This window comes from Pinus tabuliformis, chromosome 6 (assembly GCF_031772625.1).
Source record: "Pinus tabuliformis cultivar Carrire ecotype Pingquan chromosome 6, CPIR1, whole genome shotgun sequence".
Classification (NCBI taxonomy): Eukaryota; Viridiplantae; Streptophyta; class Pinopsida; order Pinales; family Pinaceae; genus Pinus; species Pinus tabuliformis.
In genome coordinates, this window is record NC_142292.1 from 1,759,263,911 (window position 1) to 1,759,284,912 (window position 21,002).

Genomic DNA, 21,002 nt, shown 5'->3' on the forward strand with positions numbered 1-21,002 from the left:
CAAACATAATTTTGTATATTTTGAATTCTTTTTAATTATAATAACTTGGAAAAAAATTTATTAAACATAATTTTATATTTATTAAGGTTTTAGATAAATAATATTTTAAGTTAAAAATAAAATTTATATAAAATGATTTTTAAAATGGTTTGTAATGATATATATTTAATTATATTTTTGTTAAATCTGTAATTTAAGGTGGTATGGTTAATTTTATTGGAATAACAGTGATGAGTCAGTTTATATTAGTAGAAAGCGATTTGTTTGACACTTAAGTTATAATAGGGTTTCCATTTATATATATACAGATTATATGAATTTTTTTTCTTTTATATTAATTTGTTGGGAAAATTGGTGATTAAGAAGACTTATAAGCGTCAAATGAAATTGGGTTAATAAAAAGATTTGAAAAGAAGTAAACAACATTCACATCACTATCTTTACCACTCAACTTATCTTTTTATAGACCTAAATTATTTTTATTTCTATTATTATTATTATTTTTAATATTAGAAAGATCAATAACTTACTCACTTTAAATGGACCAATTCCCACAACTGCAACTCCTACAACTCCTAGGCGAAACTACCATATCCACATTTTCATAGCCACATAATCGTCGACTAATCACTCATAAGAATTGAACATAAATTTTTTGTCACTTGCATAACTTTACATAACACAAACTTACCAAATAAACTACCCTTAAAAATATTTTTATTTAAACATTTAAATAAATATTTTATTTCTTATTTTATTAAAATATTTATATAAAAATATAAAATTATATATTAATTATTATAAAAATTCTCTCGCATTAAAAATCTACGCACCAAAAAAACACAAAATATAATATATTAATAATGTTATTTCAAATAAATATGTTTCATCATAAAATGCAAATAATAAAATTTCAAATTACAAGATTTCTACGCAATATAACATCAATATTATCAACAATCTAATTTAAAATAATAATAAAATAAAAAATATACAATTAATAAAACTTCAAATTACAAGATTTCTACGCAATATAACATCAATATTATCAACAATCTAATTTAAAATAATAAAAAAATAAAAATATATATAATATTAACATTACTTAGTGAAAAAAGAGACCTCAAAAATATAATGTATTTATGTTGTTATTGCAAATAAATATCGACAATATAATTTTAAAATAATAAATTAACAAAAAAAATATAATATTAACATTACCTCGTGAAAAAGGGGACCTCAAAAATATAATGTATTTATGTTGTTAGTGCAAATAATTATGTTTAATTATAAAATTTACCTAACAAAATTTCAAAGTTACAATGTTTCTACAAAACATAACAACATCAATATCATCAACAGTATAATTTTAAATAATAAATTAATAAAAAAATATAATATTACCATGTTATTCTAGTTAGAAAAATTAGATAAATAACAGCTACAACCTATAAAGTCCCAAAAGCATGACATTAATAACTTAAATGAGGCCGGACAAAGCGAGGTAAAATGCTGTGTAAAGTACAATACAAATGGGTTGTGCACGTTGGTGACATCATTTTCCTGAGTTTTGGGTTCTCAACGGCTCTGTTTCTTAAGCTTTATTTAATTACAAATCTGTGCCAAATCTTCACAAATTACCTTGAGATCATCCAAATCCAAATAATCCATTTATTGATTTTCTAGTTGGGTATTTGCTTTCTTTCTTGCAACTGCAAGCCATCATATTTTTTCATACTTAGGCAAAAGCATTTTTGGCATTATGGCCTTTTCAGACTGTTGGATTGAAGTAAAAGTTTAGGAATGGTGGTTGGCAGGAAAGGGACTGGCAGGGGTCTGCAACTGCCCGCACTGTGACGAACGAAATTTCACAGCCGAAATTAAACAAATCCACGGAGACCCACATTGTCGATCAAAGATTTCATGATGGCAGATAAATAATTTAATTATTTCAGAATGCCTGTTGCTTACTTGCACATACATACAAATGGCTTAAAGACTGAGAGGTCTTCAGTGTTTAGAATGGGGGTTTAGGTGTAAGGCTCTGAGGGGTTTAAGAGTTATACGAGCTGTGGGTTTCCTTTAAAAAATACGTATGTGGTGAAATTTTTCCACAGTAGCAGCATTGGAATGCGTGGAGTTGCACAGGTTCCTAGAGGAAATAACGCTGCAGAAGATTCTCTAAGTCAGGCGTTCATTGTTCGCAATTGTATAAAACTGTAAACCACATGCTCACCGATGGAGTCGCATAGGCTCAGAAACTTATGCTGTTGAATGTATGTATGAATATTGATGCGCTGCTGTATTGGGTAGTGACAGTGGAATTGAGATGGGATCGGGAAGAGAAGGATTTCCATCATCCCCCATTGGGGAGGGGAGGGTTGAGAGACCCAGAAGAAAATCAGGAGGTGGGATTGACAAAGAAAAGCTTTCGGATCTCCATGGAAACAATGTTTCTGAAATCAATGATGGGCCAATTGGCCTTGATCTGGGCAATGCTAGCACTTTACGGGTGTCTGCTACAGACCCACCTGGTAATAAACTTCTGAGTCCCAAGAGCAGAGTTGCCTATGTTTCTAGAGTTAATTCATTCGATAGTAAGCAACAGAATCAGCAGCAGCAAGCAAGGAGGAATCCTAAAAGAAGTTCCAGCATGCCGAAATTGGAAGACAAACAAGTAGATGAAGGTTCAGTCGTTGGGAGGAGGAGAAGGAGGCCCAACATCTCTGAAGGAAGAGAAAGAAGTCCCCTTAATGGCAGTCTGAATGAAGAACGGATCAAAGAGGAGTTGAAGAGCCCATCTGAAATCAAGAAAATAAAGAGTCCCAGGATAAGCTCTAGGACTGAAGTTGTGGAAGAAATTGGCTTGCAGCAGCCCAATGGAAGCCCACCCGCCAGGTCTGAAAGATCTACCAAGAAGTGTATGATGGAGGCATTAGTGACTGAGGGTGGCGATCTGAGACTGTTGGACACATTACCAAGCATAAGGCACAAGCGCAAAGTGCCAGAGCCCAATGCTGTTGTTCCTCAGCTTGATCTTCTGCCCAGTCATCCTCATTCCATCTCCTCCATTTCCCAACTTGGTCCTGAACCCAATTATACCCATGTCATTGTGCCAAGTCCCCACCTTTCTCCTGAAACTATCTATCCTGATCCCATTGATTCCCATCTGCTTCCTCCAATTTCACTTTCTGAACTTGTGCCTTTTGATCCTCAGCCTAATCCTTCAAGTCCTCATGTCTTTCCTGATCCTGTGGATCCTCAGCCTAATCCTCCAATTCCTCACATCTTTCCTGATCCTGTGGATCCTCAGCCTAATCCTCCAGCATCCCTTGATTTTCCTGAACCTGTCGATGATCACCCTAATTCTGCAATTACACATTCTATTTCTCCTAAGTCTACTGATCGCCATCAGAAAATTTACAAAGAAACAAGCCTTCCAGCTCCAGTGCCTACTAAGAATTTACCTTCCTTACAAAGGAGATCAAGGAGAAGTATGACTTCTGTCACTAAACTGCATTTTGATTTTGCATCTTTTGTTTTAGTATTTTTCACGTTCCTCCATTGCTTAGATTCAGGTGTTGAAAGATCTTTGAGTTCCCTTGAATCGCGAAACCAGTAGGATTTACATGGATTTGTCTATTCTTTTCATGTCCTGTTCTGATATGAAACTCTGTAACGGATAAGCTTTATTGGCAATGAGAATGTAACCGAATGCACAAAACTGATTGCTGAAGTTATCAATTCTTATCTCCCTCTAATTCATCTTGTTCATGCCATTGCAGTATATACTGAATCCTCGGAAGGTCCTGACAGGATCCAATATATGGGTATTGATCTCTTTTAGCCATTTCTAGTCTTTTTCTGCACATGTACAGACACATACCTTAAAGTCTGGTCGTGTAATAGTTCAAGAAATGACTGTACACCAATAGGTTATTTTGAATCTTTTGATCTGTGAATTGATCAAATGTAAAAAGTGCGTAGTCTTTTCCACATCAGTTTCTCTTGCATAATTGGATTATTTATATAATATAGATAGTCCAGGCCAATGGTTTAGAGAAGTTTGTCTGATCCCAAATATAATAAGAAAAATTAGCTAGCAAATCACCAAATACTGTACCAACAATTTTCTGTGTGCCAAGCCATTGGGAAACAGAAATTTGAAGGTTTAACAATATTTTGTTCGTCTTCTTTGCAAATGTTGAAAGTCTAATCCCTTATAAGAGTTCTAAGTGGAGCAGTTATCAGCTGGGACTGACTGTGTCTTTACCTGGTCTTCCAGCTGATTTGATCATGTGGAAGGATACTCCGAAATCAGCATTAATGTTTGGAATCGGCTCGTTTTGTGTCATATCTTCATCCTTTACCCAGGACTTGCATTTCAGGTCTAGAACTTTTTCTTGATTATTTACTGAAATATGTCACTGATAAAGATGGATAACGCCTGACAATGTTGTGGAATTTTGTTGCAGCTTGGTTACCTTTGTATCATACTTAGCCCTTGTATACCTGGCTGCAGTTTTCTTCTACAAGAACATTTTGCAAAGGTAACAAGCTCTCTCTTTCTCAACATTTTCCAGGCATATGAATACATTCCTGTTTCTTTTATCTCGGTAGCCACATTGAAGGATGTTCTGTAAGGTCATTTCACTCGGTTATTATTTCTACCCTTGCACGAATCGTCAAATATTTTGCTTCGTTTATTTATTTATTTTGATTTTGAGCACCTCCTGGTATTGAACAGGCTGTTTCCAGCAGAATGTGCCTTTCCAAGGCTTTAAAAAAATGATCCAAGTGAAAGATTGATAAGTACTGATTTATGAGATTTAATGTTGGCCAGGGGACTTGAACAAGACTGCAGCCTTGTAAATTATGAAGCAATTAGTGAGGCCTATGCACTTTCTATCATTAGATTGGTGCTTTCATTTGTCAATGGATTGCTTGCCAAGCTCCGAGAACTCTTTTCAGGCGATCCAGCTACCACTATGAAGGTACATTATTTGATAAACAGATCTCCGGTTCTCCAGTTCTTGGGTTTTCTTTTCTGCATCTTAAACCTTAGAAGGAAATTTTTTGGCAGTTGGCATCTATTATTTGGTTGCTTGCACAGTGTGGGCAGAAAATGACCATATGGACTCTAGCAAAGCTTTGTAAGTTCCAAGCTCACCTTCCATTGCATCATTAACTGAGAAATTTTGACTATTCATCACTTCTAACACTTGCAGTCTATAAGTACTACCATCTATGCCAACTAGTACTCACATTGTAAAGCCAAGTCACAAATGTTGATGGTAAATCATAGATAGTTGTATTCCAACTATGTTCATTTTAGTAGGTCAAGAGTGATCTGATGTAAAAGTCCTACGTTTCTCTTTATTTTGGTTATTGGGTTGTTATTGTAGTAGTCTCTTTTGCAACAGTTATCACAATTCATAACTAATGGCATTGGAATTTCACTTTGTGTTTCTAACAGCATTCTTTGCCATCTTTACTATACCAAAACTCTATGCATGCTACTCTGTTCAGTTGCACAGATATGGTATGTCATGATGTGTCTTTGCCCATTTCCTGCAAAGTTACAGAGCTTAAAAAGTTTGTGCTTTCAGATTTCAAAATTTTAATAAACCAAAATTTGGCTTATTTCCCCATTCAGCATTGTAGCTTATACATAATCGAAATACATTGATTGATGACATTTCCACTGGACTGCACATCGCATGTTATAGGTCATTTCATGCTATGTCGGTTTTGGGATGCATGGAATACCTGCACCCACAAGAAAGGAGTGCTGGTTGCAGTTTTTCTTTTGGTTTGGAATTTATCTACTGTTACAGCCCGAGTTTGGGGAGGTGAGACTGAAGAATCTTTGTAAGTGTATACTGAAACATTGTGGCCCTGCAATGGACTACTGACTGAGACCTTTCTCTTCGTTGGCAGCATTTATTTTGATTGTAGCTCTTCGTCTCTACCAGCAATCTGTAACAACAAACCTAGACAACCAAAATGTGGATCCCTCACAGGAAAGCATCCAAATTTCAGAAATTCCGGCAAGTGAAGTTTCTAAATTAGAGGTGGGACTTAAGTTGTTTGATTATGAAAAAGTGACTATATAATTCTCATTTGTTTTAGTCAATCATAGTTATGGTGTACTAACTTTAAACTGTTCTAACTTCTTGCAGTTAATGAAGACACAATAACCAGTCTTGTAAACCACCTTTATATTTGGGTTGTTTAGAAAGCCCTTGTACAGATTGTGGCTAAAGGAGGGCTATTTGCGGTGTTTAAATGAACCTGTCTGCTTTGCTTGGATGTAAATTAAATATGTATTTGTTGTTCAAGGGGAGGAAACCTTTGCAACATTGAGAAAATGTCAAATGCTAGTTTCAGTTTTTTAATTGCTATATACTCTATAGTTCATTTTGTTCTAGGTAAAAATAGAGATTGATCTGATCCTGCAACTGGAAAATGTTGTTGTAACTATTGGCAACTCAATGAAGATGAAGCAGGCTACTAATATTTTGGACTCTTGTATCAGTTGAATTGACTTAATATCCACTTGATATTAGTCACAAGATCTAGTGCGTTCATTGAAGAAAACAGTTACTTCAAAGTGTATATATCATAAAACTGTTTATCATGCAATGAGCACCAACTGAATTGACTTAATATCCCCTTGGTATTAGTGACAAGATCTAGAAGAAAACAGTTACTTCCAAGTGTATATATCATAAAATTTTTATCATGCAATGAGTACTGGTTAATAGTTAGAGGATGTAAATGACTTCTATTGATTCTCAAAAAAAAAAAACTTTTTGCCACTGGTTGGACAACAAAGCAATGACAAGAAGAACAGATGGGCTGTTAGACTTCAAAAACCACACAGTTGTTACATAAGATACATGCATCCACAAAGCATAATAAAACACATCAGTAACAGTGACCCTCAAGGAACTCATTAATGTGAAATAAGTTTGTGTCGAAACAGAATGATTACTCTACTACTGATTACTGTAAATATTACAGTAACAAAATGATTATTGTACAATTTTAGTGATAGCATTTCATTTAAGCAAATCATTCTTTCCAACCGCCTTAATCTAAACTATATGTATATATAAAAACCCATTAAATATGTATATATGTATACAAATTAGTATTGAACATACAACCCAATACAAAGGTCTCCTATACATAATTATCTACGTTGCATTATCTACGATATTTACTATATAAATATTAGTTTATATAATTAAACAAGATTATAATTTATTTTTAATTAAATTAAATTGTTATATAATATAGTGATATTATATAGAATATTATTCAAAGTTTTATATTTTAATAATGTTAATAATTAATTTTTAAGTAGTAATTAATTTTCATTAAAATTGAATAAGGTTTTTTGAACTTTGAAAAGCTAATATTATTAGGAATATTTTAAAATTATTTTTTTATACTAAAAAGTATTAAGAAAAGCATTTCAAAATCATTGTAGTTTTGTTAAGTTAAAATATTAAGAAACTCGGTAGGTGTGTTAAATATTTTGAAATTTAGATTTAATTTTAATTACTAAATATTAATTTATGTAAGTAAATAGATATATAATTTATTTTTAATTAAAGTAAACTGGTATATAATATGATGATATTATAGAGAATTTTATGGAAAAATCTATATTATAATAATGTTAGTGATTAAATTTCACTAAAATTGAATAGGTTTTATTAGACTTTCAAAAGTAACATTACTACGAATGTTTTAAAATTTTATTTTTATACTCAAAAACATTAAGAAAAGCATTCAAGGCTATTGTAGTTTTGTTAAGTTAAAATACTAAGAATCCGGGTAGATGTGACAAATATTTTGAAATTTGGATTTAATTTTAGTTTATGTTAAACAATATAAGAGAGTGTTTTTCATCTTCGACATTTTTTGCATCAAAATGTGCCAAATACTTTTATCCCATGGTGTCTTTGTTGGAAAATCAAAGTAGTTATATTAGGGTTTGAATTTTCTTTCTTGATAATTACTTGTGAGTGTGTTGGCTTCTTTTACTTCTTTATTATCTTATCTTTCATCAAGCAATTACCATATTATGTGTGTATGAAGTTCACAAAACAAGAGACACACGATGTAGGCACTATGTCAAGGCAAAACCCCTCTCGAGGGGAACCCCAGTGAATATAATTCTTCCTTTCAATGGTATTCTTTGAGACTCTTCACCCTAGACAAAGACCAAGCCTTCTCTCTACACCAAGTCAGTCTCTCAGATCTTCGACCCCTTTCTAGCAATTTTCGGCAACAGTGAAACTTGGAAGACTTCGATTTCCCAATCTAGGGCACGAAACAAAGAGAGAGATGATCTGAACTTAAACATGAATGCAACGAATTACATATACAACCATAAATAAAGAGATGCAACAGAAATAATAGTTCATTTCATTAATATCAAAATACTGAAATTTGCATACAAACAGAATGGAAATAAACTAGCTCGAGTGATGATAGTTTATCTTTGAGAAGAGATGTGGTGGCTACATGCCTCTGAACTCTGTTACAATGAGGCTCAAAGGCCTATTTATTATTGAGAAACAATGGAAAACCCTAAACATCCAAAAACCTAACCCTAGGAGATGAAGTGCTAAAATTGTGGGCCTCTCGTTTAGGTAAATTGGCATATCAACTTCTCAGAGTCATAACTTTGGCATACGATCTCTGTTTTGCTATCACAATATTTTGTTTCAAAGGTCTCTCCGTTTTCCCTAAAAACGTTGTTTAGGGGCTCAAAACGGCTCCCAAAGTTTAGGACCCTATAAACTGTCAAAAATAGTAAAGTGTGCTACAGTTAAATAAACTGAAAAAATGAAAAAGACAATGTTGGGGGTTCAATTGGATTAGGCGGGTGGCCACCAATATCCCCTGGATCAGTCCTCCCCCCTTAAGAAGCAATGGTCTCCATTGTATTGAGTACCTCCATGAGATGAGGCAACTTCTGTTGAGCTTGGTCCTTGGTGAGCCACTTGCCTTAGTGTAGGAGTTGGCCAACTTTGACAACCCGATATAGATTCATCTTCTGCTAGCGAATGTTCTTGATTTTTGTGTCCATGATTCGATCAGTTGTGGCCTGATCCATGCAGTTTGGGTTTAGCTTTTTGGTGTGAGTTGTCTTGCAATGTCGGATGTGTCCATCAATGGTGGAAAATATGGTCGAAGGAGGTCTACATTGAGCACTAGGTGCAAAACAAGGAATAATGGAATGTTAAGTGATGAGGACTAGTATTGCAATAAAAATGTTGCAACTCCCGGGGCTACCAACTTTACTTCATCAACCCGGGGTTTGTACAAACTTGGAGGTGACAATGTTGTATACACAAATAGATGTAATGGGTCCACTCTTTGTCACTACTGAGCTGGGGTGATAGACCACTAGGGTTTCTCAAACCAGCCTTCTATTGATTTAGAAAAAGTTTGATTACTAATTGAAAAAGGAGAGTTTTACCCTAATTGAAAGGATTGAAATGCTATCTACTGCAGTAATGAAACACTAAAATAGATGCTTCAAACACACAACTCATCTAACTATTTGTTAAGATACCTTATTTCAAAAGAATTCTAATTTAACACGTGAAATCTTAACTAACCTAAGCATGAAATATGATCTAAACAAGAACTTAATTGTTGTGCACATGAATAAGCATAACAACCTTTTTCATTTTGTTTTTTTGTAAAAACATGAATGCTAATTCTTTTTGGTTGCATGACAAGTGGGATAGGTGTGGAGGGAGAGGAGTGTAATGGGTCAAATGGCTTGGGAGGCAAGCAGGGGTATTCTACTAGCTTTCGTGATGATTTTTTCACAAATCGGGCTCAACGCAGGCCACTACAAGTTTTACTAGAGGATGTCCTAGTTCACCTACATGATCTCCTGTTTTCCTACAGGAGCAGACCGAAAACATAAGGAGTGATTTGGACAGTGGCATGGAGCTTAGGGAAGGTGAGTGATGGGAGGAATAAGGCAAGAAAGTGGTTGGAACTCACTCAGAACTCAAATCGAAGCTCTATGATGGTTGGATTTGCTCAACAAGCATGGCAAGTTGTCCTTGTAAAATGATAACTCGAATTGAGAACTTAGTGGCCTTTGGCAATCATGGGTGGGTATGGTTTGGTTGAGGTTGACGATATGAAGTCTTCCTGCAATATTGAAACTCCTACAACATACACATCATTGTTTACATTTATCCATAAATCACCAAAAAACAAGAAGGGTTTACAACAATATAAAAAAATAGAATTTGCATCATTCATTTGCCAAGTTCATGCATGGAAATGCTTGAAGCCTATTATGAAAGCAACATGAAATCTAATACAAAACTTAATATATCAGAAATGACAACTGCAACCTATCTTCTAAAACTGGAAGATGTTGACCTAATTAGCAGAAAAATCGTAAGTTTCATAAGAAACCAGGATTCTGTCTTTTTGGGTTGAATGGGAGTTTTTCCTCAAACCATGGTTCCTGAAGGGAGGAATGAGGTAAGACCCACTTGTTATCAGCCTTCTGTGAATATTTCCTTATCTCTCTAATGCTATTATTAAAGTTATGCACAAATGGAAGAAAACTAATCAAATTTACCAATACTTGCAATATAACAACACCAAAATCAATTTAAAAAGTAATCTATGAAATAACTTAAGCATACAAGTACAATACGAGGAACTTCTGTTTCTAGGGTTGGGCCCTAACCCAAGAGCTTCAACCCTCTGAGTCAACTCAGTGTTAGATCAAGGGAATGTTGTTCATTTTCATTAACTTATCAAAAAATACATAACAATGTTTGGCCACAATCCTTCTACTCGAAAACTGCTCAGCGATTTTTCATAAAAAAATTTGAATCCTAATGAGGCTCTAGGCCTCTTTATTTATACAACTGAAATTTCCAACAACTTCCTTAAATCTAGGGAGGCTTGGCTCCCAATCTCGAGATTAATTGGTTCTTAACTATCACTGACTTGGCTGCCAATAATCCTCATGACTCGGCTACCTCCAACTACGAGCTGGTGTGATTTGATTGAGGGATCTTCGAGTGAGTGAGGATTTAATGGATCTCCCTCATCTCTCCTTCTTGTTTCATTCAAGTTCCTGTACCCTAATTAGCCATAATTTGCTCCCAAAAACCTGAAATCAATGCACATTAGACCACTAGACATGACATCTTACTTTTACTCATCTCATTAAGCAAAATATAATTAAAACATGTAAAGAATGATGAGAAGAGTTGATTTTGGTAAGCTTAAAGGTGTATTAAGGTCCATATATTTTACCCAATGATAGCCCTCGTCATCACCCCCTACTGAAAGTGTTTCTCATCCTCTGAGAAACTCAATCTATGTCCATGCCCTTCATTGCTTTTGTGGCTTTCCTGACATCCCATGCTTCTGTTCTAGCCTCTTCCTCTTGTGAATAAAACCCTGCATTCTTCTCCATCTCCTCCCACTGCTTTCTTTCTTCTTCTTTTCTTCCTTCCAACATTCCCAAAAGAAATGGTGGACTGAGCACATTAGGGTTCTATTTAGTGCCTCTCTCATTTTGTCAGGAGAATGATATTCTCTGATTTTTAGGTTGTAAGGTAAGGTGTTCCATCTCATTTGGAATACTTGCTGGCTATCATCTCCTAGCAACCTTAGCATATCTACAAAGTGTGTGACTGTATGTTCTTGTACAACAACGTACCTTCGTGCAAGCTTGGGATCATTTGCAATGAGGTTCTGGGTGCTGATGATAACCATTGGGTTAGATTGTTCTGCTCTGATCATAAGGGGTTCTGCCTCTTCTTTTTCCAATACCTTTCTCATCTTTGTAGCTCTTTCCTCCTCATGATTCATCAAAGATGCCAAGGCCATGAATTGCAAGTCCCCTAGCTTTGGATTTGGGTCCCACACATTTAAATCTATCAAGGCCAAATTGTGTAGGTAAAACTCAGATATCTTTGCTCTATCTTCCAAGGTGCTTTGATCACAAAGATCAATGAATTGTCTATAGTCTTGGAAGGGCATAGTTCCTCTTTGTGCTAGGGTCTTTATCTAGAATTGTAGCCATTGTTCCTTGAGGTACAAGGCATATGACTTTGTTGGCATCCTGCACTGGATTTCCTCCATGGACAAACTAGCCATAGTTGCCAATTGGCTTTCCCTTTCTTGTAGTTGCTTCCTTAGCCATGTGTTCTCAGCCTCTAACTAAGATTTCATCATTGCTTCTCTGTCTCTTATGTTTCTTAGTTCTCTGCCCATCTCCTGCAATTTCTCCTCCATGTGGCCTACATCCTCTACCCCTTTTGATTTAGCAATTTTCATCCACCTGTGTGTCCTTTCCCTCTCTTTTTCAAGTTCAAAGAATAGAGGAATGAAAAACTTCTGTGGTATCACCCTACCTCCTTCACTGAACTTGTAGTAGGAGCCGAGGTTTGGATGTGGGCTAGGTCCCTTCATTTCTTGACCCTCGTCCTTTGTGTCTTGTTGAGTAATTCCTTCGTGGTCTCTTTTCTGTGTTTCCTGTAGGTTTGAAATAGTTTCCTATAGGATGTTCTCAGCTTCCTGTAGGTATGGTTGTGTCTCTTGTAGGAGACTTTTTCGCTTTGATGAGGCCGACCTTGTGACAGGCCTCCTAACATAGGTGATTGGAGACTTGGGAGAAGCTTGTTTTGATGTTCCTTCTCCTTCATTTTTCTTTAGAGGGACTGCCTTCTCTAGTTGTTTTGGTGAATCCTCAATGACAGTTGGAGTTTTGGTGGGGGTTTGAGGCCTCCCTTGTGTAAGCCTAGTGCTCCTTTTTGTCTTGAAGTACAGTTGGGTTTGTCTTTGCCTCTTTCCTTTTGATTTAACAGGTGTGCTTAGGGAAGTTAGAGCAGCTGCTGCCTCTTTCTCTATAGGCTCTGGAGACACCCTTGGTGATTCTTTTTCTTCTCTGCCTTGAGCTACAGACTTCTGTTCATCCTTCTATCATTTTTCCTCTTTTTCATTTTCTTTTTCATCCTCTTCTTTGTCTCCTCCTTCCTCTTCTTTTGCTTCCTCTATTTCTTCACTATGCTCATATGTTTCTTCTTTTCCTCTAACTCTTATTCATTTTCCTCCTCTGTTTCTTCTTCCTTGGCATCCTCTGTTTCTTCTTCTCCCTCACTAGTAATAGGGCTTTTGTCATACTCAATAGCTTGAATTTCTCCTTCTTCCTGCATGTCTGCAAATGTTGTCCTTGCAATAGGGAATCTTAAGTTTTGTAGAGCATATTCAAGGATGAGTTTGATCATCCCATTATGGGCTAGTTGTTGATGTTTTCCCTCTTACACCTTGATGCTTATGTCTATTATGGATTGTAGAAGAAAATAGGGTATACTCAATCTGTGGGACCATTAGGCCCACGAGCACCTTCTTTTGGACCATTGGTCCCACTATCAGTCCATCATTTCACCTTACCTCGTAATCATCTCCCACTCCTATCCTCTGTAACTTAACCATTTTTGGATTCATTCCCTTTTTCCTTTGATTTGACCTTTTCCACGTGTGGAGTGGTCTAACTCTTTTCTTCTCATTGACTGGCCGAAGGTGGCCAAGTTAACTGACCACCTTTACTTATAAAATAAACTCTCGCATTATTCCTACAATTTTGATCATATCGTAATTATGAGAGAGCATTAGTAATATAACATACCTGTGGGTCTTTTGCTTCGTTGATGATGCATGCTGGAGAGTGGTGCCACTTTGCTCTGCTTTTCAATCTTCATATTTTCTTTGTGTATTTCCTCTTTTGATGCTTTGTTCCTTTTGATGTGTAGGTGTTGGACCTTGTTGCTAGTGTGTTGTTGTTGAGCTTTGGAGGAGCTTCCTCATCCTTGTAGTCCCTGTGCTGAAGATGGCTGTAGTCTTTGTGGTTTCTTTTGTGGGATAGGCTGCTACAGGATTTCCTACAAGATGTCTTGTAGCTGCCTCTCCCTTAAACTTTCACATTTTTCTCAGCTCTAAAGTAGAAGGGGTGTTGAAATGAGTGGAGAAGGGGGGTATGGAATGGTAGGTGAGGGATGTTGCCTTTGGGTATGCCTCCTCTTTCCTTCTTTTCTCTCTTTTTTGTTTTTTTCTTCTTTTTCTTTTTCTTTTGTAATTTATTTTTTTTTTAACTGATTTCTTTGATGGATATAGGGGTGACATGGTGATGCAAGGTATTGGCTGTGGTGTGGTGAGGTAAATGGTTTTTTCATTCAGACACAGGCTTGTGTCATCACTTTTCTCTTGGATTGCTCTTCTTGTGGTTTTCAAGATCTCCTGTCATTTCTAGAGGAAACTCCTGTAGGATTACATGGAATCTTCTAGAAAACACAAAATTTGTGTGAAATGAGCTGGAATAGTTTATAGATTGGAGACTAGGAGGGATAATGGAGGATATGAAATGGGTGAATTAAAACATGGTTTCTGTAGGTCCTATTTTCATCCTCATGATGTGCTTATCCTTCTCTTAGAGACCTGCAAAACAGAATTGTCATCTTTTATATCTTTTTTTTTGAAAAACAACTAGTCTGCCCCCAAGGAGGTTTTCATCCTAGTTGCTTTCCCTAGGTGCCTCAAAAGAGGTTTTCACTCAGAGACCTTTTTATTTTTCTCCCTTTTTTTTAAAACACTCTTGGTCCGCCTCAAGAGGTTTTCAACCCAACAGTGGGACTCAAGTGCCTCATGGAGGTTTTCACCCGAGTCTCTTTATTTTTTCTTTTTCTTCAAGGACTTGGTGGGGTGGAAGTTGAGACTTACTCTACCACCATCACTGTTTTCCTGATTGATCCGAATGGAAAATAGCATCAACCCATGGTATTCATCCACCCATGAAATTTACCCATGGTGTTGTAAGTGGCATCCACCCATGGTATTCATTCGTCCATGGTATTTTCTCATGGTATTGTGGCATCCACCCATGGTATTCATTCACCCATGGAATTTACTCGTGGTATTGTAACAAAAAAAGGTTATAAATAACAAGTCACATTTTGTAAAAGGACAGATTGTCCACCATAATGTAGCCTTTACAGTTATTATATGTTTTAATAAAAAGTTTCTTTGTGGTTTTGTTTATTGGGCATTGTCTTCTTTTTCTTCTATCATTTCAATTTTTTAGATCTTGAAGGCCTCTCCTCCCCCAATATCCATTTCAATTTTTTAGATTTTGGGGGTCTCCCCCTAAGATTCAGATTAGTGGTATCAGAGCAAATTATGATTCCATGGGAATGAGGGTTTGATGTATATTTAAATTTCAAATTTTGCAGCAATATTCAACAAACTTCAGGCATGTTCTATGTCCTCCACAGAGCATTTTCTTGGGCCAAGCGGGAAGAATTTTTCTTTTTTCATTTTTTTGCAAGAATGTTTTAGGGCGACGAGTTTGCAAATCAGAAATGAAAATTTTGGTACAAAATTTACAAAAACAAATAACATATCTGGATTCCTTGCGAAAAAATACTCAAATTCAAAAAAAAATCGTCTGAATTAGAGTCCCGATGAGGGAGATATCATTGATTTAAAATCTGTTATGTTGCAGAAATGTTTATGACGGAAATTCGTGGACGACAGATCTCCTATCTGTTTTTGCAATTTTGGTGCAGAATTTCAGAAAAGCGATTTCAGATCTGAACTCTCGAAAAATCACTCAATTTAAAAAAAAAGGTCGAATCAGAGTTTCGATGTGGGAGATATCGTTGATTTACAATCAGTCATTTTTTCAGATTTTTTGTGACAACGGAAAAGTTGTAGCGCGAATTTGAGATTCTAGAGTGTCTAGATAAATATTTATAGCACATGGGAAGATGCAAAATGGTCTTTTTGTTTCCAAAACAAGTTATAATAAATATTGTGAGTTATATTGATCGAGTTATGTCCATTTTAATTCTGGAGCAACATGCGGAGTGGGTTCCCTTTGGAGACGTGCCCTCCCACCTCGCTTTAGTAAGCCCCTGCTTCACATTCATCAGTTTCAACATAGCAGCATTTAGCTTGGGTTCTTTGGAGACGTGGCCTCCCACCCCAGGCTATGTAGGCACCTGCTACTTCATTAACAACCAACATCACAGTTATGGGTCAACCACACAAAATCCTTATCATCGAAGTCCATTTTCTAGGTGCACACTATTAGTATCACAGTTGGTCATAAGCATTATAGGGTATCTCTATCATCGGATCTTTGTTTGTCATGGTTACGGGTCATCCACGAACCCACACTTCATCAAAGTCCATTTGCTAGACCACACATTGTCAGTATCACAGTTGGTCACAAGCATTACAGGGTATCTCTATCCTCGGATCTTCGTTCATCATGCTTATGGGTCATCCACAAACCCACACTTCATCGAAGTCCATTTGATAGGCTGCACACTATCAATATCACAGTTGGTCACAAGCATTACAAGTTATCTCTATCTTCATATCTTCGTTTCTCATGGTTATGGGTTAGCCACATAAAACCATCCTCTTTAGTGGCTCTTCATATTCAACAAAGGCTTCACAGAAGGGAACTTCACGCAATGCGTCCATTGCTTCTTAAGGAGGGAGGAATGATCCGAATGGAAAATGGCATCAATCCATGGTATTCATCCACCCATGGTATTGTAAGTGGCATCCACCCATGGTATTCATTCACCCATGGAATTCACCTGTGGTATTGTAACCAAAAAAGGCTATAAGTAACAAGTCACATTTTGTAAAAGGACAGATTGTCCACCACAATGTAGTCTTTACAATTATTATCTGTTTTAATAAAAAGTTTCTTTGTGGTTTTGTTTATTGGGCATTCTTCACTTTTTCTTCTGGCATTTCAATTTTTAATATCTTCGGGACCTCCCCCCCCCCCAAGATCCATTTAAATTTTTTTAGATTTTGGGGGTCTCCCCCCAATATTTAGATCACTAATTCTATTGATGAATTCCTTCTTTGATAAGGGCTTCTTGTATATTTTTAATCTATACCCACTGACAAACAAAGAGATAGCCTCTGCATCAATGGTTATTATCTACACAACACCATTATCATGACCATTTTCTATTACATAAGGCCCTTACCATCTAGTCCTTAACTTGCCTTTAAAATCCTTGTATCGGGAATCATACAGCAAATATGAATCACCTTCTTGAAACTGTTTGTCTTTTATATTCTCATCATGCCATATTTTCCTTTGAACTTGAGTCACCTCTATGTGTAGGAGGGCTTGCATCCTAAATTCATCTAACCCATTCAGCTGGAGCAATATTTCTTGTTGTGCCCTGGTGATATCTAGATCCAGTTATATTGCCATCCTTAAGGTGTTGTATTCAAATTCAATGGATAGTAGGGATTTCTTCCCATAGACCAGCTCATAAGGAGTGAAGCCAGTGGTGGTCTTCCAGGTGGTATTGTAGGCCCAGGTGGCCTCAACTAATCTGTCTTCCCAATCCTTTCTGCTGCTGCTAATCACCTTGGTCAGAATGCCTTCCAATGCTTTGTTGGTTACTTCCACTTGCCCATTAGCCTGTGGGTGGTAAGGGGTGGATGTTCTGTGCTTGATCTTGTGTTGGATTAATAGATTTTCAATCATGTGAGATGTAAATTGACTGCCTTGATCAGTGACCAATTCTCTAGGGTACCCAAACTTATAAAACACATTCTCCCTTAAGAATTCAACCACTTTTTCTTTTGTTGCTACTTTGATGGCTTTGGCTTTAGCCCATTTGGTTAAGTAGTCAGTGCACACAATGATGTACTACTTTTGTTTGGATGGAGGGTCAATGGGCCCGATGAAATCCATGCCCCACTTGTCAAATGGCTCGAAAGTCACTTGAGGTTGCAGAGGCATCTCATCCCTTGGGGTAGGTTTCCCCATCCTTTGGCACCAATCGCACTGGTTGGTATACCTCCTCACATCTTGGTGATGAGTGGGTCAGTAATAACCATCTTGTAGTACCTTGAATGTTGTTATTGTGGCTGCAAACTAACCTCCACAAGGCCCATCATAATAATCCAGAAGGATGTCGAAGACTTTTTCCTCTCTGACACATCTTCTTAGAATTTGATCTGGGCCTAGCTTGAAGAGATTGCCCCCAATCCAATTGAATGGGGTGTTCTTTCTTATGGTGCTACTTTTTTCCTTGGAAGAAAAATTTGGTTGAACTATGCAAACACCAAGTAGTTTGCTATGTCAGCAAACCTTGGAGAGAGAACTGAAATGGTGAATAAATATTCATCTGGTAACTGATCATCAACCATTCCTTCCTCCCATGTAGGAAAATTCAATTTGAATAAAAAATATGCAATAACATTCTCTTTGCCAGGATTATCAATAATAGTTAAATCAAATTGTTGCAATATGTTGGCTTATTGGGGCCTGACCCAGGTTCAAAAGTGATTTAGCCAAACAAATCCCGGTACTTTTGGCCCTTTCGGAAATAGTCCACAGAGTGCAGACTGAGGTCTCACTCGAAGTAGTATTAGAGGGTGCTAGAACTAGGTTTTCGTACCCTGGAGATGTCTGATGAGTTCAAATGTTTCGTAGTTTGACCCTGCGCGCACGTTGCTATGTGCACTTTCCCGTGCCTCGTAGCCTGAGATGCTGCTTTCACGCAGCCCTACTCGGGGGCCGAACATTGTTATTACTCAAGTTCTTACTAGTAATCCAATGTTAGTTGATTATCTTAGCCTACTTGTATGCTTTAAGTTACACTTAATAATATAAACCATTCATATAGGTGCGCGCAGTAAATAAAAAATATATTTGCAATTTATATCAAACTTTCATTAATCCCAGAACAAATACACATAATTATGATAAAAATTCTCTTTATTAATTCCTTCCTCAGTTACAGACTTAACTCTGCCCTACGCACTCAGCTGCAGGGGTCCGCGCACTCAGTTGCGGACTACTAGGCCTCTGCGCACTCAGCTGCAGGGCCTTCTCCTACCCTACGACTCAAAGACACGCTTAGATACTTAGAACCTTTCTTCTCTCTGCTTCTTCGCTATCTTCTCTTCCTCATCTTTTATACTTAAAGCCTCACTCTATTTATACAATCCCATGGTCCGTGAACCATGGGTAGGCCGACATTAAATTACAAGACTAGGGCGGACAACCCTGTGACTCTATCATACATTTTGCGCTCCGCGCCCCCCAATTCACAGAGTCTTTACAACAATATCAAGTCAAAACTTGGGCTTTGAGCCCCAAAACATGCACTGGGGCGATTCCATGCCCAACAAGCCCCCAACACAAACATTGTGACTCGCCCTCGAGTCACTCTGTCGGCACGACGATCTTGGCATGGAGTCCCTCCAACTATTCTCGCACTGTACTGAGGTTCGCAGTGCACTGAGTTGATGCTTGCTGAATCTGTTGCATCTGCTGTTCCAAGACCTTTGTTTCTGGGGTGCTTCTCTACATCTGTGCGTGCATCCCATGTATGTGCGCGAGCTTTCTTTCGATGGCTGTCATGATAGTGAAAACCTCGTCGATCCAAGGCTAGACACACGCTTTGAGAATTGCCTCCTTGTGTCGCACCACGTCCACTTGCTCCTTTAGTGCTTCAGCTTGCTGCATCGTCGCAAGCCTATGGGTGAGGACTATTGTTTGCGCAGTTCCTTGGACACTTTCATATTGCTGCTGGAGTTCTCGCACTTCTGTTTCCAAGCGTTGGATGTTGGGGTCCTCTTGCAGAGTTGTGAGAACCTCAAGTGCTTCTTCCAACATGTTGGTGCAGTCTCACACTGCACCTCCCATTTCCTCCAATCCCACTATGATAGCGTCAGTGCACTGTTATTTGACTTTCGGGGGAGTGGATGGCTGTGCCTTTAACCGCAGCTCGGCAATTTGAAGATTCAGCTCCAGCTGAACCTTGGTCATTTCTTCCCTAGCCTCATGGACTCTTGTTTCTAACCTGTGGATCCGCACCTCCACTGGTAGATCTACTGGGATGGCTAGCTCCGGGATGCTTGGACAAGTGTCGTCTACCACCTGCACCAATTATTGATTTTGCAACACCAATTCATCGTGCTGCAAGCTGAGTTGTTCCATGTTTATCTTTTGCTCGCTAAGGACTTGGATCACGCGGCTCTCCCTAGTGTGCAACTCTGCCGTTATCCCATCCTGTAACAGATATAGTGTCTCACGTGGAAGGGAAACCATATTAAGGCAAAGGCCTTTCATCATGCTAACCAAAAATCTATCGGCCTTATTCGCTATCACTAGGGCCCCTTCCGGAAACACTATTATGTATTCCATCCGTGCATGTAGCATCTGCTTTGCTGCCGAGGATCCTGTTGCAAGGTGGGTTAAAAGGGTACCCACCTGATGGGGACACACCTGTAACTCCTACAACTGTGCTCTGAGGGCCCCCAACACAGTCTGGTGCTCCTACATAAAATCCTGAAGAGCCTCATTTGTGACATCGCGCACCATCTCGCCAATGTCATGCAGGTCACCCTCAGTTAAGATGATCAGGTGAATGGCCAATTTTGAGGCCTTGACCTTCTTCCTTGGCCCTACTCGCTCTGCTATGTGTGGTCACTTCAACTGTTTGGACGCGGTCCCTGGGTCCACGCTCCCTTCTGCTATTTCTACTTCCTCTACCTCCTGCCCCTGTGAGGGCGTTGCTTGGCCCTCGCCTGCCTTTGCAGTTGCTTCCTGTGCTACTACTGCTGCTTTTGAGACCTTTTTTTGCTCGGTGGCTTTCTGTGCCACTTCCCATGTTGCTCGTACCTCAACTGCTACTGTTTCCTTCCACCTTTTCTCGGTCAACTGTGCGATGCGTAGCTTGGCATCGTCCTTCTTCTTCTATGCTGCCGACTTCTCAAGTTCCGTAATGTCTGGGGCACACCATTTCGGTGGCCACGCCTCCAAGACATTAAAAATGGCATCGTCAGTGGCTACAAAGGGTAGCTTTGTCCACTGCTTCATCAGGTCCTTTCGTACCCTGATGTATATATTATGCATGTCGGCTTTGACTTCTACA

General features: G+C 37.9%; 1 protein-coding gene across 1 annotated transcript; it reads left to right on the forward strand.

The window, feature by feature from the left end:
• Positions 1 to 1,667: 1,667 nt before the first annotated feature.
• LOC149265969 (uncharacterized) lies at positions 1,668 to 6,537 on the forward strand. The gene is made up of 10 exons (XM_089429905.1): positions 1,668 to 3,494; positions 3,786 to 3,830; positions 4,286 to 4,388; positions 4,476 to 4,550; positions 4,844 to 4,994; positions 5,084 to 5,153; positions 5,477 to 5,542; positions 5,730 to 5,852; positions 5,941 to 6,074; positions 6,183 to 6,537. Exons 1-10 carry the CDS (start codon positions 2,330 to 2,332, stop codon positions 6,198 to 6,200), a joined length of 1,950 nt encoding a protein of 649 aa, XP_089286031.1. The 5' UTR covers positions 1,668 to 2,329; the 3' UTR covers positions 6,201 to 6,537.
• The last annotated feature ends 14,465 nt before the right edge of the window (positions 6,538 to 21,002 follow it).